This window comes from Manis pentadactyla, chromosome X (assembly GCF_030020395.1).
Source record: "Manis pentadactyla isolate mManPen7 chromosome X, mManPen7.hap1, whole genome shotgun sequence".
Lineage (NCBI taxonomy): Eukaryota > Metazoa > Chordata > Mammalia > Pholidota > Manidae > Manis > Manis pentadactyla.
In genome coordinates, this window is record NC_080038.1 from 96,547,710 (window position 1) to 96,572,695 (window position 24,986).

Below are 24,986 nucleotides of genomic sequence, written 5' to 3' on the forward strand. Positions count from 1 at the left end.
TCTCAAAGATGCCTTGTGCCACTGATCTATAAAGGGGAGACATTTAGAGTGGAGGAAATAGCCTGAGAAAAGGTGCAAAGGACAGAAAAACTATCTGGGGAATTCTTCTGCCCTAGTGACATTTGCCTCCATGACCTACCTAGGCCTGACATCTGATCAGGTGCTACTAGGTGAATGGAGGCAGTCTAGAGCAGTGGTCAATCATGTTGTCATTGCCCAGAGAGATCTACAGTAAGTGTTAGCTCCATAACACATTAGCCATGTGACCTTAGGCAAGTCATTTTGATAGGGAAGATTTACAAGGACAGCAACCTAGTGGGTGACTCCACTCTGTCTCGCCCACCCTCCTCAACACAAACAACACTACAAGGACAGTAATTTACAAGGTGGCTCCCCTCCACCTCGCCCCCCTCTTCAACCCAAACAAAAAAAACACTCCCTTGGTTTCCTGCTCTACCTAGCACCGGTTCCCAAGGTTCACTCCCTAAACTCTCTCCCCTTGCCTGCTTGTGCACGTAGGAATGTTACAGATAAGGAAGCAGAAAGATATAAATCGCTCCCTTTTCCTTTGTTCAGGGCTCAGACTTTTTGGGAGATTACTCCCCTCTGAGCCCGCCGGTGTGAAATAAAGCCTCAACACTCCAAGACCTCCGAGTGCTGCTTGGTTTTTCCGTCAGTGACCCAGTCCAGGCTTTTTTTTCAGTATTTTCTGTAACATTTGGTTCCCTGACAGGGAAACCCAACCGTGCTGGTCCTTTGTTGCCACCAGTTTGGGGCAACGGTGGGGCGGTGATGGAACAGGAGATCGCAACGGAGAAGGCACGCCCTGCCTATCTTTCAGCAGTCTCCCATCCTGTGGCCCTGAGCCGGCCGCACTCCGCTGTTCCCGCCAGACTCAAAGAGGCTTGGCAGGTGAGGACCTCGTTCCAACGTTGAATCCAGTAAGGCCCTGGGGCACCTGACCCAGCCAGTCCCACCCATTGGGGTGGAAGGGGAGTCTGATCACCTCCCAGAGACTTATTAGAAGTCTCACACGTAGACTTCCCAGGGGGGAATGCTTAAACTCTGGTCTGCCTGGGTGTGTGTGTGTGTGTGATTGAGTGTGCAGGGTGGCTGAAGTCATTCAGTCTGCACTGAATCTGTGTTTCCACGGCCTGCGCTATGGAATCTGAGTGGGCCCTCACCCACTTTCACGGTCAGCTGTTACGGCATATCAATGATTCAGCTTCGGCTGACCTGGCCTGGGACTTATACGGGTGCACCTTAGCCAAGGCTGGCCAAAGTCTCCATGAGGAGCGTGAATGGACGGGCATCTGACTGGTCTCCTCTCTAGAGGAGACACTCCTCCCTTGTCTGTTGTTGTGGCGCTGTCCATGGACACTTCATGGGGTCAGGGCATAGTAAACCCACAGTCCTTGACACTATGATCAAGAAATTCAGAAAGGGATTTTCAGGAAACAACAGAGTAAAATTAACTCATGGCAGGTTGAAAACCCTGTGTGAATCTGTATTGCCAACCTTTAGTGTAGGGTGGCCTCCAGAAGGAACCCTAGATGCCCCAACAATCTGCTGATCCTGGCGGGTCATCCCTAGAGATCCAGGTCATCCTAATCAGTTCCCAGACTTTAACTCCTGGTTAGAAGTTGCCCAGACTCTTCACCCTTGGGTGTGATTCACTTGCAACAGGCAAGGACAGGGTAGGGTCTTAGTTGCCTCAACAAAGAAACCTGCAAAGAATCAACAGAAGCCTGAGCCTCTGCACATTTTTACTAGTGACACAGAGGAAGAGCTAATATTGCCCCTGCCTTATTTGCCTCCAAGGGCATCAGCACCCAGCCCCCGGTCCCTGATACCCCACCACCATCAGCCTCCCTGCCAATTCCAGAACCAGTGAACCACAGCCCCCCATCAGCAGCCAGACTACACCCTCAGCTGGGAGCAAGTGCTCTTCAGATGCCAGCACAAGAGATGCGGGAGCCTGAAAGACATAATAAGCATGGGACCATCCATCCCAGCCAGTCCATGTTTTACTATCAACCCCTCTCCACAACTGAAACCCCATCAGAAAAGCCACAAGCCCTGGTTGATCTTGTGTAATCCCTCTTCCAAATCCATCAGCCAACCTAAAGAAAAACTGTCAACAGCTTCTCCACACCCTGTTCACAATGGAAGAGAAGAGGCAGCTGGGGTCCTTGGGCAGGGTGCATCTGCTGAAATTGCTGTCCCCGAGGAGCACCACCCCTGAGGGACAGCACCAGATCCACCTATATCAGGATGCCCACCTCCAGGGGATCAAAGCTGGGTACAACAAGACTGTGAACATGACTAAAGTTTCTTCAGTCACTCAACAACCAGAAGAGTCTCCTGGAGACTATTATGAGAGACTGTGTGAAACTTATCATACCTACACCCCTTTCAACCCTGAGTCACCAGAGAGCCAGCAGATAGTAAACACCACATTCATAGCCCAAGCTGCCCCAGACATCAGAAGAAAGCTCCAAAAGCTTGAGGGCTTCACTGGGGTGACTGAAATTGCCAACAAAATATATCTAAACAGAGAAGTTCAGGTCAACAGAGAGGCTGAAAGAAAAATAAAGAAAAAGGCAAGTCTCCTGGCAACTGCCCTGAAAGAGAGAGATGGGCAGAAGGCAGAGAGAAGCCAGCCACCTAGAGGGGGGAAGCCCAGGACCCCCCCTAGCCAGGGACCAGTGTGCTTACTATAAAAAAAGGGGCATTGGAAGAATGAATGCCCCAAATGAGGCAAAGCCCCGAAGCCCAGTTGCTGCCAGGAGGAGCCCCATGGGGAAAGGCTCATTGGCCTGGCAGGAGCAGACCCAGATTGACAAGGATGGGCTCTCTCGCATTCAGCCCCCATGAGCCCATGGCCAAAATGAAAGTGGGGGTCCAAAACATGACTTTTATAGTTGACACAGGGGCAGAACACTCTGTGGTCACTCTCCCTGTTGCCCCTTTCAGTGAAAAAGACTGCAACTATTCTCGGAGGCACAAAGACAGCGGCAGTATCCCCTCGCACAAGAGGCAAGAGCAGGCATCCAGGAACACCTGATCAGACTCAGAGAGGCAGGCATTCTAACCGAGTGTCAGTCGCCCTGGAACATCCTGCTTCTACCAGTCAAAAGGTCAGGAATAGAGGAGTACCAGCATGTTCAAGACCTGCGAGCCATTAATAGAGTGACTGTTTCTTTACACCCAGTGGTTCCGAACCTGTACACCCTTCTCAGCCAGATCCCAGAGTCGGCCAAATGGTTAACTTGCCTAGACTTAAGGATGCTTTTCTGTACCTCTGGCTGGCCCTGCAAAGCCAGCTCTTATTTGCCTTTGAATGGACTGAACTGGATAAGGGGCAGCAGATGTGGTTAACATGGACGTAGCTTTCACAAGAGTTCAAGAACTCATCCACTCTCTTTGGAGAGGCATTGGTGCAGACCTTGCCAGCTTTCCAAGAGATGCCACATGCTGCGCCCTCCTGCGGTACGTAGATGACCTCCTCTTTGCCAGTGACACCCAGGAAAATTGTGCAAAAGGCACAAAAGCCCTCTTGCAACTCCTGTCAGTCTCAAGATACCGAACTTCATAAAAAAAGGCACAAATCTGCCAACAGCAAGTCCGGTACTTAGGCTTCCTCAACACCCAAGGAGAAAGGGCACTAAGGCCAGAGAAGAAAAAGGTTGTTAACTCCTTGCCCCAGCCCAGGACGAGAGGGGGCATGCGAGAATTCCTAGGGGCTGCTGAGTTCTGCAAAAATCTGGATTCCAGGATTCTCAGCAATGGCAAGGCCCCTCTGCAACCTCCTGGGGTGGGGCAGACTGAAAGCCCCTGTCTGGACAAAAGAAGCAAGAGCCACCTTCCTGGAAATAAAAACTGCTTCAGAACAGGCACCAGCCCTAGGCCTGCCAGATATAAAAAGGCCCTTCAATCTCTTTGTACATAAAAAAAGGTAGCAATTCTGCATTGCAAAGAACATCAAAAGGAAAGCAACCCTATAGCACAGGGGAATCGAATGGCAGATGAAGCTGCCAAAGCAGCAGCCAGTTAGGAGGCAGGGAGAGCTCCTTCCCTCACTATGGCCCTAACACCCCCGGTAGAGGCCCCTCCACCGAAGTACACTGAAAAGGAGAAAGATTGGGCCATAACTGAAGGAGCCACTTTAACTGAAAACGGACGGTGGATGTTGCCAGACAGACGTATCTTTGTCCCAACTGCAACCAGGAAGCAACTACTCAGCAAATACCACCAGCTCACCCACCTGGGAAAAATTGCACTAGAGGCCCTCCTCAAAAAGCAATACTACATCAGCCAGTTGCCAGCACTATGCCGAGCAGTGAGTTGACAGTGTGTAACTTGTGCCAGAAATAATGCTTGATCTGTGCCACGACTCCCACCTGGTGTCCAAAGAATGGGAGTTACCCCCTTTGAAGACCTTGAGATAGACTTCACAGATGTCTAGCCAAGCAGGGGATTCAGATACCTCCTAGTAATAGTGTGTACATACTCTGGTTGGGTCGAAGCCTTCCCAACCAGACAGAATGGAGCTGGGAGGTAGCCAAAGTCCTCCTGAGAGAAACTGTACCCTGGTTTGGCCTACCGTCCACAATCCACAGTGACAACGGGCCTGCCTTTGTAGCAGATGTAGTGCAAATGTTAACTAAATCCCTCAATATTACCTGGAAACTTCACACTGCGTACAAGCCACAGAGTTCAGGGAAAGTAGAGCGAATGAATCGCACCCTCAAAAGAACCCTAGCTAAGTTTTGCCAAGAAACTGGCCTCCCGTGGCCGGATTCACTGCCCCTGGCTCTCCTGCATGCTCGCTGCACACCTGGAACTCAAGGGTTTTTTGTCCCCTTTTAAATTAGTATATTAGTAATTACCCCTGTGTCTAGAAAGCCTCCCAGGGAACCTTCACCAAACAAGAGATAAGAGAGCAAGAGAACAGCTCCAAGCCTTGGAAGCAACCCTAAATAAACTATAACAATACACCATAGAGCCCTGATCTCTCTAGGATCCCCAGTACATTCCTTCCAGGCTGGGGACTCAGTCTGAGTTCAAGATTGGAAAAAAGACCCCCTCAAACCTCAGTAGACTGGCCCCCACATTGTTGTTCTAACCACTCCTACTGCCCTCAAGGTTGCAGGCATCACTCCAGGGGTCCGTCATTCCAGGGTGAAAAGGGCCTGTCATCCTGACAAGGAAGCACACCAGCTGGAGGCCCAGTCAGACCTCCAGATCATCTCCACCTCCGCATCTGATGATTGCCCTCTGACTAATAGACACCTGTGTGCCGTCGATCCTGGCTCTCCTCAGAGTGGTGTCTTTTATTCTGGGCATTGGACTCTGTGCTGTTGCACCCCTGGACTGGACTATTCCTCAAAAAAAGTAGCCCTTTCTATTGTCTATTGGGTAATCATTAAGCTGTTTTACTGTGCTTACCTGTCTCTCCTAGCTGGACTCAAGTCTCAGCCTGCATTTCCAAAGTACCTCTCTGTAATGTTTAATTGTACAAAAGTTATAAAGTGCATAGTGGGACTAAAGAGAGCTACCTCCGTTTCCCCGGTGAGGTTTCCTAGGCAGAACAGGCTGCCCCTTTACTGATCCCTGCTCTAGTCAGGCTCAGTGGAGCCAGATCAGCTGCAGTAGGCACAGCGGCTCTAATAAAAGGAGACTTGGGGCTCACTGCCCTAACAGAGGAAGCTGATCAAGATTTAGAGAAGCTTGAAACCACCATGATTCAGCTGCAAGATCAAACTGATTCCCTGGCTGAAGTGGTGTTGCAAATCGTAGAGGACTGGACCTCCTGTTCATGTCACAGGGAAGCTTATGTAGAGCCCTTAAAGAAGATTGTTGTTTTTATGCAAATAAGTGTGGCATAGTTAGGAACTATCTAGCCAAAGTAAACGAAAACATCCAGCATAGGAATAAAATGTTAGAAAATAAAAAGTCTTAGTTCCAGGGATGGTTTGAATAGAATCCATGGCTAACAAGTCTTCTAACTGGCCTTGCTGGGCCAGCGATTCTGCTGTTCCTTAAACTCTTAGTGGGACCCTGTATATTTAACTGGCTCATTAACTTTATTGAAGAACCCGTTTCCTCCATACAGCTCATGTATATGCGGAGCCAGTATGACTCTGTCATAAGCCAGGGAGATGATGCCCCCTAAAACAAAGTGTTTGAAGGGGCATCAGAGGGGGGAGTGATAGGGAAGATTTACAAGGACAGCAACCTAGCAGGTGACTCCACTCTGTCTTGCCCCCCCCCTCAACACAAACAACACTACAAGGACAGTAATTTACAAGGTGGCTCCCCTCCACCTCGCCCCCCTCTTCAACCCAAACAAAAAAAACACTCCCTTGGTTTCCCGCTCTGCAGAGCACCGGTTCCCAAGGTTCACTCCCTAAACTCCCTCCCCCTTGCCTGCTCGGTGGCTGTGCAGGTAGGAATGTTACAGATAAGGAAGCAGAAAGGTATAAATTGCTCCCTTTGCCTTTGTTCAGGGCTCAGACTTTTTGGGAGACTACTCCCCTCTGAGCCCGCTGGTGTGAAATAAAGCCTCCACACTCCAAGACCTCTGAGTGCTGCTTGGTTTTTCCATCAGTGATCCAGTCCAGGCTTTTTTCAGTATTTTCCATGACAATTTAATATCACCTTATGTTGCTTTATCTGTAAAACAGAAGGTATTTTTGCTAATAGAAGTTAAGTTTGCTGTGAGGATGAAATGAGCTAATAATGTGTGTAAAGCACTTCAACCTGTGCACAGCCAGTAGTAAATGCTCAATAATGTTAGCCAGTATTATTGTTATTATTCTAATCTAATAATTAATTCTTGCTATTGCTGGTTGATAATAGCTTAATGTCTTTTTGTCTCATAGGTAATATTCTCATATTCACAGGAAGCCCTTAGTGCCTTATTAAGCAAAGGAACAAGGAGGGGAGATCTTTTCTGTCATGACGGCATGAGTGGGAGAGAGATTTTGGGAAGCCTTGTGTTTACACCCCTCAAACAAACTCTGTGGGCTTCTTTTCATGGACACTGCTACCATATTTTTGTATCTGCAACCTGAGTGTTTCCACTAAAGGAAGAAAAAATAAAGTAAAGGATTTTTCCAAATGCTCCTTGTGATCTGGGCAAGTTCAACTGCCGTCAAAGTGATGCTGGGGTTCTTGTTCATGAAGCCAAAGAATGAGCTTCACAAACACTCAAGGTAGGAGAGCAAGGTACAGGCTTTTATTTATAAATAAAGTGAGAGAATAGAGCTCCTGGGGACAAGACAGCCCGTAGTGGTGCGTTGTCTAGGGGGTTTTATAGGCAGTTGAGGATTTTTTGAGAACATGAAAAAAACTTAGGGGTGTGGCCTTGCATCACCTGACCTGTCCTCAAGGTGGGCTGGGTCGTAGTCTGACTGCTAGGGCTGACAGTGGAGTCTCGGGTTATGCTGATACCCTTGCAGAACACTCAAACATTCCAGGCCAAGTTGCTCCTGGCCTTTTGACCTTTAACCGATCTCACTGAAGATGTCTATATTCTTAGGTATCTTTCCCTAGAGAATTAGTGTGACCTTGACTTTGCATAATGCTTAACAGAGTTTCAATGGGGGACTTCTTTGCCCATTGTTACATTGCTCTCACTGTAAATATTCCGCCCTGCTTTTCCCCAGAGGCCCTCACCCTACTCTGACTACACCCACCGTCCCTGTCTCAAAAGTGGGGAGCAAGTACCCCACCTAGCTCACTCTTCTTCCTCCTTCTACACCTAGACTGGTTGTGTTTGGCATGCTGGCAAGCTGGTGCCAGGGGTGAGCTGTGAGTCAGGCTCCCATGTGTCTGGTGTGTGTGTCATAGTCACCCTGCATCTGTACCAGCCCAAACAATTTCTCTGAATGTTCGTTCTGGTCTTTCTTCTAGCCAACTCCCCATTCTAAGTCATTCCAAATCAGTTGTAAAGTACTCCTGGGGCCCTGGGTCTGGATGGTGTTGGGACACCCTGCCAGGGCTAAGACTGGGGCTGGGCCTCAGGGTCAGGCCTGGGCTAGGCTGGGTAGCTAAGAAATGCTCTGTTGGCGGTATGTAGATTGAGAAGCTGGATGTAATTGCAAAAGCCCTTTCAGAAATCAAAGGCCCTTTCTGTGCATGCCTGGGGGCCTGGCTGCTGCCACTTGAGCCAGGCAGGAGGGGCCACTGATGTAGCTCTGAAAGCCTAGCTTGGGGGAGGGGGCAATTGGTTCCTGTTTTGTTTGCTTGTTTTGAGGGGGCAATCAGGCCAGATAACCTTTTACTGAAACATGCGGCTTAAGTTTTAAAAATTTCATCTCAAAAGAAAACACACAGACATACACACAAGTTATTTCCTAACTGACTGAGGGTTTTCCATCAACATCATTGTCATAATGATGCTAATAATAATTCTCAGTCCTTATAAACACTTTGTAACCATTAGTCTAGGGTCCTTTGGGCCAGGAAGTATTTTGCATCCTAAATTCCAGTGCCACCAGAGCTTTTAAAGTTTTTAGAGGCAAATCAGTGAAGTTAAGCAATCCACCCCAAATCCATTTCTCTCATCACAGCCTGTTCTCAGAAATGGAGGGCGGAAAGAATGCTTCTCTTTTCTTTTGTCCCGGCCTGGAGCTACTAGGGCTTTTAGTGTGAGTATGTTCGTGTAGGAGGATGGGGACTGGGTTTTGATTGCTGTTCATCCCTCCAGTCATCCATTTAAGTTACTCATTCAAAAACAAATATGTCCTAGGTAAACTACTGTAAGCTGGGCACTCTGTAGAAGGATATTAACCCCCTCCCCCTGTAGAGGGCTCTCGAAGGCCTCTCCCCGTGTTTTGTGCTCAGGCTTCCTTCTCTTTAAATGGAGCGATAGTTAAAGGAGTGAGGGCTGGTGTGGACAAAGGAGCGAGGGTGACTGGGCAGTTGCTGAGGGGAGGCATGGCAAAGCTGGATTTTCTCAAATCACTCAAGGTCCATTTTGTTTCCTCATTGTTGAAGCTTTTTCCTCCATGTAGATCTAACAGGGGGTGAGGATGGAACTTAGTGAGGACTGTCAGACTGTTCTGGGCCAAGACTGCACCTTGAGTACCAGTGATGGTACTAAAGCAGAATGTTTCCACATCCAGCACAGAAACTGAATCCTGGACTGGCTATCACAAGGCCCTGCCAGCTGCTGGCTCTGAAGTTGGCTTTGGCTCTGGGCTAGCTCTGTGGAAGTTGGGACCCACTCCTCACTCAGCAGCTTGTATTGATCTCCAGGCCTCTTTTGTCTCCTCCTCCCCAGTGTAAGCCTCTCCCCCTCTCCCTCTCTGCCTCTCGGCGTCTTCCGCCTTCCTCCTCTGCCTCTAATGAATTGAAATCTCTCAGAGCCGTTAAGGCTCTGGTAGTTTTATAGAACTGTCCTTGCTCTTTCTGCATTTGCCCAGTCAAGGGTATCTTTGCCTGAGGTCGCAGTGATGCTGCTCATCCGGTGATGTGATTGCATAGCAACACAGAGCACTTCAGAGAGGGGAGGAGGGGGAGAAGGAGAAGGAGGGCAGGGGGGTGGGAGAGACAGCGGGAGAGTGTGCACACAGCAGCTGGCGGCATCCCTGTCTCAGGGACTTCTTTGCTGATTCACAGAGGCAGCCCAGCCCTGGCCTTCCGGTTGCCAGTTGCCGCCTGCTCCTCAGACCTGACGGAATCACAAGGTAGGCCACAGAGAAATGATTTCCAAATCCTCGCCGTTTTCGGCTGGCTGAGGGGAAATGACTGAGGGAGGGGAAGCTCAGAGGTACTCAGTGTATGTGTGCACACGTGTGTGTGTTTGTGTTGGGGGGGGCATGCGCCCCTGTCTGCTTGTGCCCACATGTGCCTTTGGGGGAAAACTTGCATTAAAAAATGCCCACCATGAAGTAGATACTGCTTGGGTTCACAGAGGGGAAGAAAAAGACTCCTGGGAATAGAAACTCAAGCCAATTTGAGCAACTAATGAATAACAGGAAGGTCCACAGTTTGCTTCTTTAAGAACACAGGGATATTATCTATTTGTTTGTTTTTCTTTATTTATGTTTGTTGTCAATGACATGCTTTTTGTTCATGGGTGGATTTCCTGGCAAGAGGAAGGGAAGGGGTGTAGAAAGCATTGGCTGAAAAGGGAGGAGAGGGGAAATGTGGGACCTCAGAGCAGATTTCCTGAACACATGAGTGTCTGGCCAGGAGAGAGAACACAGCAGTGCTTCCCTGGAATCAATCAGGCTCTGACCTAGGGGCCTGGGGCTAAAGATTAGGCACATCCGAACCTCTGCATTTACTTCCCAATGCAACCCACATTCCCTGCTGCATTTATTTTTCCCCTGGCTTCTTCCTTTGGTTTCCTTTCTACCCCCACCCCCCTGGAATCAGGAGGTACCTCTCCACTCTTGAGGTTATAGCTTGGAGCGCTTTGAGAAATGGGGCTTACCTCTCCTGGAGTCAAACACCCATTCCTTCTGCTTGCCTTACCTTGCCCGGTATCAGGCCCAGTGCCAAGCTGGCTAAGTGGGCCTGAGACTGTGTGGGCAGGTGAGGCTTATCCTGCCTTTGGTAGGCAAGGAGAGCCAGGCCTCATGGGTGTCGGGTCCAAGCAGGTAGCTGGGCTGGCGCAGAGTAGAGCAGAGAAGGGTGGATAGCAGCAGCTGTCTGCCTCCTCTGAGGGTATGGTGCATTAGGTCTGCAAAAGAACATACTTTTCTCTGATGTTTGCCTTTTGATTGTTGAAAAAAACAAAAGGCTTTAAAAAGCTCTATGTCCAGTTCACCTTAGCTCCTGACTTTTCCAAAAGAATGCTTGTTCCTAGATTAAAGGCCCTCATGTAAATTACCTTCTCAAAGGCCCCGTGGGAGCCAGAGACCTCAAGAGAGTTTTCCTCTGGGATTTTAGTTCCACACAAACTCTGGGCCTTCCAAGGCAACTCCCCCTGAAAAGGCAGTGTGGCAAGTAGAAGTGGTAAGTGTCCTTTCTCTGAAACAAGACAGAATCCCTCCTGTCCTGGGTGGGCCAATCTCTGCCCTGCTGTCCTGCTTCCTGCAAACTATTGCTGAGGGATGAAGGCACATAGGAAAAGCCCCTCTTCCTATGAGAATTGTGCCCCCAGGCATTCTACCCTCTCTAAGTAGCCCTGACCTCTGGGCTACGGCACCCTTCAGCTCTGTAATCACCCAAAGGAGGGGAGTGGGGCTTAAAACAGCAAACTTGGTAAAGGCTCAGGAGCCAGATGCAGAGAGCACATCTCTGATGCAACACTTCTAATCATAGATACTCCCAAGTTCTGGATATTAAATATGCCGCAAAGCCAGATAGGACTGGCGCTTGCTAATGCAGCCCAAGAAATTACCCTCAACTTGCCAGCGATACTCAAATGAAACCCAATCTGTGGAAGTTACACTATGAAACTCCATTCCTCCCTTACAAAGGATTGTGAACACACATCAGCAACCGAAATAGCAACTGAGATAAACCCGTCTAGGACTGCATTTACCAAACATGTTCCAAGGACCAGTGTTCTCAGAGAATATTAATAGATTCTGTTTTAAAATAAGGAGTGTTGGTGGTGGTGATGGAGTGCGTGCTATGGTCCAGTAATTTTTTAAAAATGCTTTATAACTGAATTCTTCTCATGGAGAGTCGTAATGTATATGAGCATATCAATGGCTTTGAGAAGTGCCGCTCTAAATAAATCTATTTAATTTTGCTTAACCCAGTACATCCCAACCTGATTTGACCAGGGCACACTCTTCTACATGGAAAACACTTTAGCATCTTGCAGACATAGTTTTGGGAATTGCTGTTCAAAGAAAAAAAAGCTGGAAGAAATTGTCACGTGGAAAAAACTTGTAGAATAATCCAGTCTAACACCCCATTTTTAAAAGGGAAACAATTGAGAGATCAACCAAATTGTTCTCCTTCCTATAACCAATGAGTATCTGAGAGGGTGGAACCCTTATCTCTTGATTCTCAGTCCACTGTGCCCAGCTGCAACCTCTCTAGAAGGGCTCTCCCCCTACCCCTATCCCACTGAAACTAGTCCCAGGGAAATGAAACAGATTAAAGGAATAATCCTGTCATGTTGAGTGCAGCATTTGTAGCTTACGCATTTCTTTTAGTATTTTGTTGTATATGAAAATTGTGAATTTCCCTTTCAGCATGGAATTTGTTGCATTCTTTTAAATAATGCGTTATGAGAATGTTTATGCATTCAAAAAGGCATAAGGAATAATATAATGAAAATCAGGATACCCACTACCCAGCCTAAGAAAAAAACACCAGCAGAGTTGAAACCCTCTGTCCATCCTTCTGTGATTAAAGCTCCCTTCTTCCCTCCCTTCCTCCTAAGTAACCACTCTCCTAGATTTGGTGATTATCAATCTCAGGCATTTATCTATACTTTTACTGCATATGTATGTGTATTTAAACAGTATATACCACTGCATTATATGTTTTAAAATTTGTATCCATGATATACATTCTTCTCCAATTTGTTTTTTTCTATTCAATGTTGTATTCATGAAATCCATCCATGTTGTGACACGTAGCTCTAGATCACTCATTTTTTCACTATTGTATACCATTTCATTTAATGACTATGCCATGATTTATTTATCCATTCTGCTGTTCATTGACATTTAGACTGGTTCCAGTTTTGGGCTCACAGATAGGGCTAGTATAATTACTACTGTGTAGATATTCTTATGTAATTACTGCTGTTGGGTATATATCTAGGAGGGAGTTGTCCCATCACAGGGTATGAAACCTTCACCTTTAGGAGATATTGTCAAATTGCTCTCTAGAATGGTTTACTAACTTATGCACCCACCAGCAATGTATCAAGGTTTCCGATGTAGTGCATTAATTAGCTCTTAGAATAAAATTTTCCCCATGAGGAAGCATCTCTGAGTCTTTCACTGGAAAATAAATTTTATTTCTCAAAATCGCTTGACAGCTAATTTCTCAGGAGCACATTTCATTGTTTCCATTTGTAAATGAGGGGGTTGGCCTAGATAATCGCTAAGGTCCTTCCAGTTGGACAATCTGAGTTTCCATGATTTATTCATTAAGTGAGAGCATCAGAAGCAGAACCTCGGTTTTTGGCTACATTGCAGGAATTATTTTAGGAACACATAACAGGGTTTGGTAGCAATGAAATGTGTGGCTCATCTCTTAGTGCCATGCAGTCAGGTAGGAGGCAGTGCTGGGAGAGGGAGGGCCATCACTGCAGTGTTACCTTGGATGGGAGAGAAGAATCCATAGCCATTGGGAAGGGGCTTCTCCCCACTGCCCTGTTCTTTCCTGAGCCTCTCATGATTTAGAAGTCTTCCCTATTTCTATAATTTTTTCTTCCAAGAATCATAGTTTCTTGTTGTAATATATATATATATATATATATACACCTTGTAGCCTCTCTGTGCATACACATACATAGATTCTTTTCAAAAGATTTTTACAAAATTGGAGTTCTAAGCGGACAGCTTCTTCTGACACTTGTTTCCTTTCACCTAAAATGTGTATTTTTGACATCTGTTCAAATCAGAGCATACAGATCTCTTTTTTTAACAGTTCTATAATATTCCATGACGTAAATGGCTACAGTAATAGATAAGATCTGAGTATGTACTTGATGTCGGAAACTATGAATCAGCTCCTTGCAACAAGGCTATGAGGTAGGTCTTTTTGTTATCCCTGTTTCACAGATGCAGGGACAGAAGCATGGTAGGGTCAGCCTGTCCAAATCTGTGCTGAGAAGTGGCAGAGCCAGGATGCAAACCTTAGTGTCCTGGCTCGGAGCATAGGTCCTTACCTGTCATGCTGCACCACCTCTCTGACATACTCCACTTAACTGGTCCCCTGCTGATGGACATTTGAGTCAATTGCAGTGTTGCTTTGCAAACAATACTGCAGCAGACATCCTCACCCACTTCCAGACATTTTTCTGTAGGACAGGTTCCTGGTCGTCTCCAGTTTACAGATAGAGAGAAATTATTCACTCATTCAAAAAATATTTACTCAGTTTTAAGGCACTGGGGAAGTGCTGAAGTCAGACTAGGAGAGTTGACCAGAATTTTACTTCTCAGGTGTCCTAGGAAGGTCATTTAAATGCTCTGTAGGGCTTACCAGCTGGGTGTTGCCCCAGACCCCAGACTCACTGCATCCTGTGCTTTCTTGATTGCTTGTGTCTTTGCCTGGATAGTGGCATGACTGAGTCAACACCTGGGCTCCCACCTGAGGGCCCACAGCTAAAAATGCTTTCTACTTGCTAGGCATCAGTGACTATAATGCCTCAACAGACTGGGTTCTAGAATTTACAGAGGCAGATGAGTGTAACAGTGAAAAGCTTGTATTCTGGGACACACCTGCTTGGATATGAATCCCAGCTCCTCACCGCATAGTCACAATGTCACTTTGAACAAGTTACTTGCTGCCTGTGTGTCTCTGTGATCTTACCTGCACAACGAAGACAAAAAGAGCCACTATTTCATAGGGCTGGCGTGAGGATTAAGTGACCTCAGGTATGTAGGTTGATTAGTTAATATACGTAAAACATGGAGTATAGTAAGTTCTAACTGGTGTTATTTTTGTTGCTATGGAAAAGCTGCTACATCAGTCTTACCATAAAACAGTTGGAGACGTCCATGGCATTTTGATGAGGAGTGGGGAGGGAGGAAGGAATAGCTGTTAAATAGCTAACATATTCACATGGTTCAAAATTCAAAAGGTGCAAAAGGATATTCAGTAAAAACTACATCACCTATTGGTGACATGGGGCTTTTGTGGGTATGAGTGTTCTATTTCTCAGCCTGAGCAGTGATTATATGGTGATTTGCTTTTTGATATTTCAATGTATTTTACACCTATGTTTTATGCACTTGTTTGGTAAGTATATTATATTTTTCAGTTTTAAAAAGAGGAAAAATCCCAAAGGAATGGAGAGAATTCTCCCACTTCTGTTTGACTGACACTTAGTTCCTTTTTCCAAAGGCCATCTATGTTCCCAGGTTGTTTTGTGCATACTTCCAAAGATACTTTATCGTATACATAAGCACACATTTTCCTTTTATTTACACAAATGTAAAATAACCACCTTATTTTTTCTTGTATTCTTTTTACTTAAAAATGTATCCTAATACATCATATTTTAATAACTGTATGGAATTCTACTGTATGAATAGACCATTATTTATTTAGCTATTCCCTTAATAATGGACATTTAGGTTGTTTGCATTTTTTTTTTGCCATTTCAAACCTTACTTCAAATGCTAACATTCTCTTCATATATCATTTCACACAAATGCAAATAAGTATGTATAGCCAAAGTCTTTCTCTTTGTGCCTCCTGGGATTTCTGCCCATTAAGTCTAGGACATGTACACTTATCTAACTAGAGCTCAATTCAATAAATCAAGTCAAGAAGCATTCACTGAATGCTTGCTCTGTGCCTGACAGTGTGTTAGAAAATATGTGGGATAGAAATAAATATTGGCCATGGACCTTGTCCTCCATGAGCCAACAATCTTGCTTTCATTCTGCAATCCTGGTATTTCCCACATGTTTTTAAAGCTGAGAAAAACGTTGTCTCCCTGCTGAGTCCTCCAGGAAGTGCCTATGTGTGGCTTTGAGAACCAGGTAAAGAGTATTCCTAGTGGCAAAAAGCCACAGGTTGATATCCAGCAGGGTCCCTAGGGGAGAGAACAGAAGAATTAGCTGTACTTCAAAAGCATCCCCCACATCACTCTGTGTGGCCAAATCTCACCACCTAAGCTCAAAAGCATCTCTTCCATGAATACATCCTAAACACCTCCAACTTAGAGCAAACACTTCTCCCTTTGTGATCTCTCATACATGATTTCTGTGTCCCATATAAGGCATTAATCATTTTCACCAATAGTACACTTTTTTTAATACATCTTATTTCCTATACCTGGCCACTTGGGGACCAAGTTAGATTCATTTCTAAATCCTCATAGCCTCTGCAAATTAAAAAGAGGAATAGGAAGATCAGTATGTACAAATGGTAATTTGGGACAGGGTGGAGATAAATAGGCAAAAAGTTGAATCTTTGTATAGAACAACGAGCTCTGGCCAGCAGTCAAGAAGCCTTGGTTAATTTGTGTCTTAGCATCTTCATCTGTCAGATGGGATCATAATTCTAGCTGGATCCAATCTTACCAGGTTGTATCGAGGGCTGAGAAAGATAGCGCAGCAGGCTACAAAAGCATGCTGTACAAATACAGGGAGTGCTAGTGTTTTGATGCATGGCAGCTCTTAAATGTTCACATTTTACAGGTTAACAGACCAAGGTCTAGAGAGGTGAGAGGTCACAGTCAGTAGCGAAGTTCAAAAATAGCAGAGGATAGTCATGCTAGGACCAAAAGGAGTTTATTCTTTTTCTACCTGCAGGGGTATTAGAAGATCTGAATTTTCTGATTCCTGGGTTTGCTTTATTTTTGCTTTGTGAAGCATCACCCTGACATCAGGTCAATAGAGGAATAAGAAGAAAAGAAGTCTCACGCACCTCAACAAGCAAAAAGCAAATAATCCAATTAAAAAATGGGCACAGGATCTGTACAGACACTTCTCCAAAGAAGAAATTCAAATGGCCAACAGACACATGAAAAGATGCTCCACATCACTAATCATCAGAGAAATGCAAATTAAAACCACAATGAGATATCACCTCACACCAGTAAGGATTGCCACCATCCAAAAAACAAACAACAACAAATGTTGGCGAGGTTGTGGAGAAAGGGGAACCCTCCTGCACTGCTGGTGGGAATGTAAGTTAATTCAACCATTGTGAAAAGCACTATGGAGGTTCCTCAAAATGCTCAAAATAGAAATACCATTTGACCCAGAAATTCCACTTCTAGGATTTTACCCTAAGAATGCAGCAGCTCAGTTTGAAAAAGACATATGCACCCCTATGTTTATTGCAGCACTATTTACAATAGCCAAAAAATGGAAGCAACCTAAGTGTCCATCAGTAGATGAATGGATAAAGAAGAGGTGGTACATATACACAATGGAATATTATTCAGCCATAAGAAGAAAACAAATCCTACCATTTGCAACAACATGGATGGAGCTAGAGGGTATTATGCTCAGTGAAATAAGCCAGGTGGAAAAAGACAAGTATCAAATGATTTCACTCATCTGTGGAATATAAGAACAAAGAAAAAAAACTGTAGGAACAAAACAGCAGCAGAATCACAGAACCCAAGAATGGATGGACTAACAGTTACCAAAGGGAAAGGGACTGGGGAGGATGGGTGGGAAGGGAGGGATAAAGGGAAAAAAAGGGGGGCATTACTATTAGCAGACATAATGTAGGGGGGCTGCACAGGGAGGGCTGTACAACACAGAAGACAAATAGTGATTCTACAGCATCTTACTACGTTGATGGACAGTGACTGTAATGGGGTATGTGGGGGGGACTTGGTGATGGGGGGAGTCTAGTAACCATAATGTTCCTCACATAGTTGTAGATAGAGGATACCAAAAAAGAATTAAGAAAAAAAAGAAGAAAGGAAGTTAGTCTGTAGAGAAGTGGACATCAAAAGAGAAAAAGAGATAGTTCACAAAAGAAGAAATACAACTGGCCACTAAAAATGGAGGGAAACATTAAACATTTCTAGTAATTAAGGAAATACAAAATAATCTTCAAGATGCCATCACAACTTGCAAAACTGACAGATATTTTAAAAATAAGAATAATACTCACTTCGGCAAGTGTGCTGGGAAATTGACACTCTCAGACATTGCAGGTATTAAGTAGTACAAAGCAATCTAACCTTTTTTCTAGGGCAGTTTAGAAATATGCATCACAAGCCTGAAATTGGTTCATACCCTTTGACCCAAGAATTCTCCCTTCTAGGAAATATCCCAAGGTAAGAATCACAAATATGCACAAAGCTGGTCATTGCACTGTGACCTATGTCTAATTGTTACAATAAATTATGATATATCCATTCAATGGAATAGACGGCAGCAGTGATGACAGCTAACATTTATTGAGCAGTGTACTTTTGCCCCTACTGACACTGTGCTAAGTTATTTAAAAACATTATTCAGTTTAATCATTAAAACAATTCTGAGGGCAGTATTGTTGTCATCCCCATTTTGCAGATGAGGACTGAACCTCAGAGAGGTTAATTTGTGCCAGGCCACACTGCTAATAGGTTGCAGAGTGTGGGTCTCACTCTAGGTCTGTGTGATGCCAATGCCCACTGCCTCAACCATCAGCTCTCTGTCACCTTTGCAGCCATTGGAAAGCATGTTTTAGACAAATAGTTAGTAACATTCCAAAATGATCATAATATAAATGAAGAAAAAGCACAATACAAAATTATATGTATCATGTGATGAGAATTTTATTTTAAAGGTGTATTATGTGTTTTTCATAGAAACATTACTGTAAGGCATCATACCTGTTAGTGATGGTTACTTCTGAGTCACAATATTAGAGGTTATTTTTATTTTCACCCTTGTGATTTTTTGGATTTTCTAGTTTTTCTATAAAGAGCATGCATCACTTGTGTAATCAGAAAGAGAAAAAATGTTAATATAAAAAGAGGTCTGAAAGCAAGCCTTTTGTAGCTTTCATGCTTCTAATGTATCCATAGCAATACTTCGTTTTTTATGAGCTACTGATTCTTTTATGTTGGTGTCAGATCAGAGGGGAGCCATCATTTCATTCTTTGGGGCATCTCTTTGGAGATGAGGACCTATGTAGCTGTGTCATCTCTAGGGACTTTGACTACAATAAAGTGCTCTCCAGACCATAAACTCTTGCACTGTTATGATCTGCAGTAGTTCCCAATATTTGGACCACAGACCCCTGAGGAGGGAAGGGAGCTTACTCAAAGGAGTCTAGAGGTCTTTACATGCATTAGTGTTTTCTCACTCTGTAAGTACTGGAAGTACAACTACTATTGTAGGTGGGAGTGGGTGAAGTAAGATTCCTTTTTTAATTTTAAGAAGGGGCCCTTATACCTACAATGCTGGGAACCAGTGAAATAGAGATGAAAAATGGTGGCATTCGCATCAGGAGTCAAAGATGCTCACTTCCCACCCTTTGGATCAGGGCTTGCATGTCTTTGCCCAGCACTAAAGATATCACCGCCATCATTTGCAAGCATTGTCTTTGTCACCCGTTCTCATCACACTTGTGCACATTTATGAAACTCTGTTGGTTTGTACATTTAACTTTTTGCATTCATAGCTTCCTTTTCCAAACTTAGCTCCTGACATCTAAAGACCTAAATAGATCTCAAGCAGAGTTTGTTATGGAACACTGCCTTCACCCCCTACCATACCAAATTCGCTCCTCCCTTTGTTTTTCCTTCTTTTGCTGTTGGCAACATTACCCATCCAACTCCCAAATTAGAAGCGTGTGATTCTTTCACCTCCCTCACTCTTCACATCCAACTGGTCACTGAGCCCAGTGTATTTGACCTCTTTTGTGTATCTCAAAGCCATGCTTGCTGCTCCATCCTCACTGCAACTGCCTGCCTATTATACCAGCTTCTCAGGGGGTTCCTCCCCTGGGATGATCATTGCACAAGGCAGCCAGAGGGCTCTTTCTAAAATGCAAATCTGGTCATGTCCCTCTGCTTAAAATCCTCAGTACCTCCCTACTGTCTACAAGATAAAGCCTGGAATCCTCTGCTTGTCATTCAAGGCATGACCCAATCTGGCCACAGCCTCATTTTGCAGCCTCGTCTGCAGCTCCCCACAAGGCACCTACCCTGTAGTCTGGTCACACCGTATGTTTTGTTTTCGTGCTGTTTGGAATGTTTTTGTTTCATCTTCTCTGCCTGACGACAGTCTGATTTCCCTTTCATGACTCACCTCCCGTGTATTTCCTTTTGGGATACTTTTCCTGACACGACCAGGTAGAACTCACCTCATCTATCCCTTCACTCCATCCCATAAATACTTGTATTAATGCAAGTAACACATTATTGCTTGATTTTTGCCATGTCTGCCCTTCCTATACGTGAGCACCTCAGGGACAGACACCACATCCTTTTCATCTCTGTGCCTCCTAAACTCTAGCCATACTGCCCTTACTGTCCTCTGAACATGCCATTCTTTATTGTGACATCTGCCTTTGTACAGGAATTACCTTTGCCAGGAATGCCCTTCTGCCTTTCTTCCCTTCTCTGCAGCGGAAAACATCTCTTTGTCCTGTAAGACTCATCTCAGATACAGTCTCTCTGAAATCTTTGCACATTCTCAGATAGAGGTATTTGTTCCCCACTGAGCGCTCCCCTAGCCTTCTGGTCAAATCTCAATTATAGCATTTGCCACATATGCATTTTATTGTAATAATCAGCTTACATGACTGCCTAACCCCCATCTCCTCCACTCCCATCCCCAGGCTGTGGATCTCAGACAGCTAATCATCTTTGTGTCTCTAGCACAAAGCACAGAAGATACACAATAAATATCTTCTTGATCAATAAGTAAAGTCTGTTATGGTACATGGTAGCCTGAGAAAAACTGTTGGGTCAGTCAGTAAGCACTGAATACTTATTTACATAACTAGTCAAGGCACCTCGGAATAAGTGCTGGATTCATAGTCTTATTCTAAGTCTTGGCCCTAAATCTCTCCTTGTTACTCTTCCAGGTGCTTATGCTCAATGGTCAGTGCACTGCCCATCCTCACCCTCCATGAGCCTTGGTTCTGATGCAACCTATGGTCATGCAGGGATGTCCTTACACCCTCCCACGATGTCATGAGTGGTGGGCAGCTAACCAGCTGCATCCCAGCAGCAGCCTCCGAAGCACCTGCCCCCAGCCTCAGGTAAGAGTCTTAGAGCAAAAGAAAGACCTGTGGAGAAAGGATGGACACGGGATGTATGTGTGTCTTCTGGTGGGTGTCCATGCTTCCTAAGGCCCAGGGCACTCTCCATATACATGAAACCCTTTGGAGAGCACAGGGCCTCCTTCTGGCCCAGCCCTTGTCACTCACAAGGCCTTTTATGGGGGGCATGGGATAAGGGCAGGTGTTGGGCTGGGCAAGCCAAAGGGCCCACAATGGCTGATGGGGGCTGGTTCCATTTTAACCTCCCAAGGGAGGTCTCAGAAGAGTGTGATCCTTCAGGGCATGGCCTAGGACAAGGCGGGCTTTCCTTTGCCTTAGCTTCTCTGTGACATGCCTCATGTTTGTGCCTGCAGAATATTCTCTCTCCTTCCATCAGCCCTTCCTCTCACATCCCCAGTCTTACAGATCTTATCAGCCCCCCTAAGAATTCCTACTGGCAAATTCCTGAGCTTCACACCTGCCCCTCCTCCCTCTCTCCTCCTTGGCAAATGTAGTGATGGTGCTATGTGTACCTGTCTGTGTGTGGTGGCAGGTAGGCAGAGGATGTGTGAGAGCAGTAAGCCTGAGAGGGCAGCTCCCTTTCCTGACAATGAGGGAGGCCCATGGGAAAACTGACTGGACAGGGGAGAAGCATAAGCATATGCTGGCTTGCTGTACAATGCTGTGTGGTCTAGAGGCCATGGGGGTGTGAGGAAGTACTATATCTCCCGGTATCTCACAGATGGACTACAGGGCTGCTGGGTCACTGCTGGGGCTGCAGATAGTAGCTGAATATATAGAGAGGAGGATGGGAAGGAGAAAGGTGGTGGGGATGGAGAATGCTGGTGTTAGGGAGCCCATTTGGGGGAGAATAATAAGGGAAAGTCAAGGTCCAGCAAAGCATAAGATCCAGGTCCTCCTGAGCTCTTTTCCTGTATCAAGCCAGAGAGAAGTTACTGCCTCTAACATAATATTTAAGCCAGTGTCAACAGAGTCCCCCAGAGCACCTACCTCCTCCCCAGAGTGGGGTATTCATAGGGTCAAGGGATTGAGAAGCCTGGATCCTTCCCTGCTCACTGTCTACCTTCTCCAAGCTTTACCACCTAGGCAGGGGGACTGAAGGCTTCATTTTGTGATGTGGAATCCTAAGACTAACCCCTCTCTTCTGCCACTGTCCAATTTCTTCTCTTTCTTCCCTACAGCCTGACTTTGTTTTAAAGTTTCAAGAGCTGGGGAAGGAGCCCTGTAGGGGATGGGGGTGAGAAGCAAACATCTTGGCCACAGAAGCCAGAAGCGGAGGGCCGTTAGTAGAAAAGGAAACAATTTCTATTTGTTTGCTGATTGTGTGCCTGGCCCCACTAGGGGGATTTGTGAGTGTAAGGGGAACTAGGAGGAGAGAAACAGGGTGGTGGAGCACAGAGCTGGAGCCAAGTGGGGGTTTAGGAAAAGAAGAAGAAAGCTGTAGGGAATGAAAGACTAACGTGGGTGGAGCCCAGCTCATAGCGGGCATTTCCCATAGAAGCAGGACAGCTTGGTTGTGGCTGAGTCACAGGGGGCTGTCACTAACTCTGGGGGCATTTCCAGTTCTGGGGACTCTGTGAGACTGGCTTGAGCCCAGTTATCAAAGCTGCCACCTGGAGCTACAGCCACTCTCCACTCTTCGCCTGCCATCCCTGCAACCCCCACCCACCAGGGTTGGTTCCACCCCGGCCCCCAGAAAGGGTCAGGCAGCTGCTCCAACTATTCCTGTAGGTGGACCTCAGCATGGAAACAATGTGGAACTCTGGAAAGCCCAGAAGACTCTGTGGGAGATAAATGAGGATGGGAACAGAACACTTTTTGGTCAAAATGAAGTGCTTTCCCTAGGTACTGAGGGGTGGGGACCCAGCTTGGGAATCTTAACCTTTTCCCAGGCAAGTCTGCTGGAGAAGAGTGGCCAGTTCCAGAAGGGGCCCTGCCCCTCAGACCAGTGGCCCAGGGCAGCACAGGCAGGGCGCAGGTGCCTCCCTAGTACTGGGTCCCTGCACAGAGCTGGTGGGTTCCATTTTGCCCTCTCCTATGCCTGCAGAAGTCCAAGGGGATGCCTGTAGACCATCCATCTCCCTGGCCTCGGAGTGCTGTGAGAGCCCTGTGGGTTTAGTGCAGTCTCCAGTCCTCTCTGCCTCGCGAAGGCAGGACAGAGTGCTCCCTCATTTTCACAGTGGGCTCCGCTGAATCTTCTGCTGCCCAGCTTCCTGATCCTGTCCCCAGGTGTGCCACACATTGCTGGCTGCCTCGGAGGACGCTCACTTAGTCAAGGACACGGCTTATTTCCAAGCGCATCCTCCTGCTAGGCATTGGGGAAATTGCTTACCAGGGGTTTGTCACCGGATTCTCTGATCCTTTTCTCTGTCTCAGGGCAGGGGTGGGCCTGGAGGCAGAGTGAGTCCTTTGTGTCTTCCATGGAAAGGGAAAATAAATCAACAGAAGCTACCCTCTGAGTGGCCCTCCTCAGCACCATGGAATGCCCAGTCCCACTCCTACCATCCTTGCCAGCCTGGGAGGCCCCCCTGGCCCCGGTGTGGCAACCCAGCTGGGAGGAAGACGGAATTCCCCAGGGACAAAGGTCTGCTTCACCGGGAGCCCTGACATGGCCACCCCCTCCAGATTCCTGGGGGGTCAGTAAACAAACAGGGTGACGGCACCCGCCTCCTGGCCTGGCCCTGCTCTGCCGTCCTTCCTGAGGGAGCCTTCTCAGAGCCTGTCAGGACTCTGCCTGCCACTGGGTCCCCCGGCACTGGGTCTCAGCCGTGCTGAGGAATAACCATGGAGCTGACTACGCCCACAACGGAGTCCCCAGGCAGCACAGGTAGGGCTGGCTCATGGGGACCCAGGGCCACTGAGTTCACAACTCTGCCCTGAAGCCTGGCTGCTCCCTCACTTCCCTTTCAGTGTGGTTTCAAGCGGTGGTTTTAATGGGATGATTAGTTTCCTAAATTGCCTGGGCAGGCTTGTGTGAGGCGGAGTTTGGTTTGTGGGGAAAGGGAGACTAGAGGAGTCTCAGCCACTGGCAGGACCATGCTCCTTCCACAGAAGGCAAGTGTGTAGACAGACAGGGAGGCAGGTGGGGTCCCCAGGCTGGGGCCAAGAGGCACGGGCTGAGATTTCCTCCTTCACATTCTCCTTCCCTCTACCCCTGCTGCCTCTAACTGGCCAGGCCTGGCACTCTGCTAGAGGTAGCTAACTTCTTAGGGGCTATATAGCACACCCATACATTCCTCCCAACCTCTCAACACCTTGTAGGGTGAGCAAGTGATGGGCTGTGAGCTTGAGGGCCTGAGGCAAGACATTGGCAAGCTCCATGGCTGGTCCTCCTAGCTGCTGACTCTGGTCAGAGTCCTTTGGAGATCAGGATCTGAAATGCTGCTTTGCCCTTTCTCAACCTGTGGAAGATGAGCAGTGCTCTTTATGACTGTTGCTAGCCTTCCTGCCTGTGGTGGGCAGTGTGGGTGACTGGCCAGTACCAAGAGAGGACGTTGCAATGAATGGAGCTATGGAATTTTCCTTTATCTCATCCCCAGACACACGCTGGGATGGACCCTCCTCTTCCCTTGATCAGGTCTGTCTCACCCTTTGCTTGGAACAGTCCGGGGTGTGGCCCACTTCAGGGATCGCACGATGTCTGTGTTTCTGTCCAGGTTAGAGCTGCTGTCACCACCCCTACGCCTCCTCAGGATGGTGCTGAGGTTCCCTGCCTAAGCCCAAAGCTGTTCAACAGGTCTGTTGGTGCCACTGGACCCCTAGAACCACCAGCCATGAATCTGTGTTGGAATGAAATAAAAAGGAAGTCTCACAGCCTCCGGTAAGGCCTGGCCTCGAGGAACAGGATCCTGAGGGAATTGGCTGGGACTGTGCTGAGCTCCTTTTGCAGCCGCAGCTGTCTCTCTCCTCTCAGCCTGTGTGTCACCCTCTCGTCAGCCTCACCATCCACTTCTCTTTTCTTTCCTTCTCTGGATTGGGAAAAGCACCCTGTGTGAGAAGTCAGGAGACTTGGATTGGAGCCTCAGTTTTAAGTAGTTGTGTCACTTTGAATAAGTGGTTTGAGTTCTCCAAACTTTAGCTTCCACTTGTTTGGAATATTTTTTAGGAAAATAAAAGGAGTGGAGGAATAATGCCTGTCC

At 46.6% G+C, this 24,986-nt stretch overlaps 1 protein-coding gene across 2 annotated transcripts in view; it reads left to right on the forward strand.

Moving 5' to 3' along the window:
- Positions 1-9,570: 9,570 nt before the first annotated feature.
- Positions 9,571-24,986, forward strand: part of DRP2 (dystrophin related protein 2) — a 40,047-nt gene continuing 24,631 nt past the window's right edge. Inside the window, exons 1-3 of one of the 2 annotated variants that reach the window (XM_036932786.2) lie at positions 9,571-9,698; positions 20,650-20,826; positions 24,504-24,667. In XM_036932786.2, coding sequence (XP_036788681.2) covers positions 20,710-20,826; positions 24,504-24,667 — 281 coding nt within the window. In that variant the 5' untranslated portion in view covers positions 9,571-9,698; positions 20,650-20,709. Of the gene's footprint in view, positions 9,699-20,649; positions 20,827-23,559; positions 23,675-24,503; positions 24,668-24,986 lie in introns of those variants that run through there. The other variant, XM_057495547.1, reaches the window with a different exon arrangement.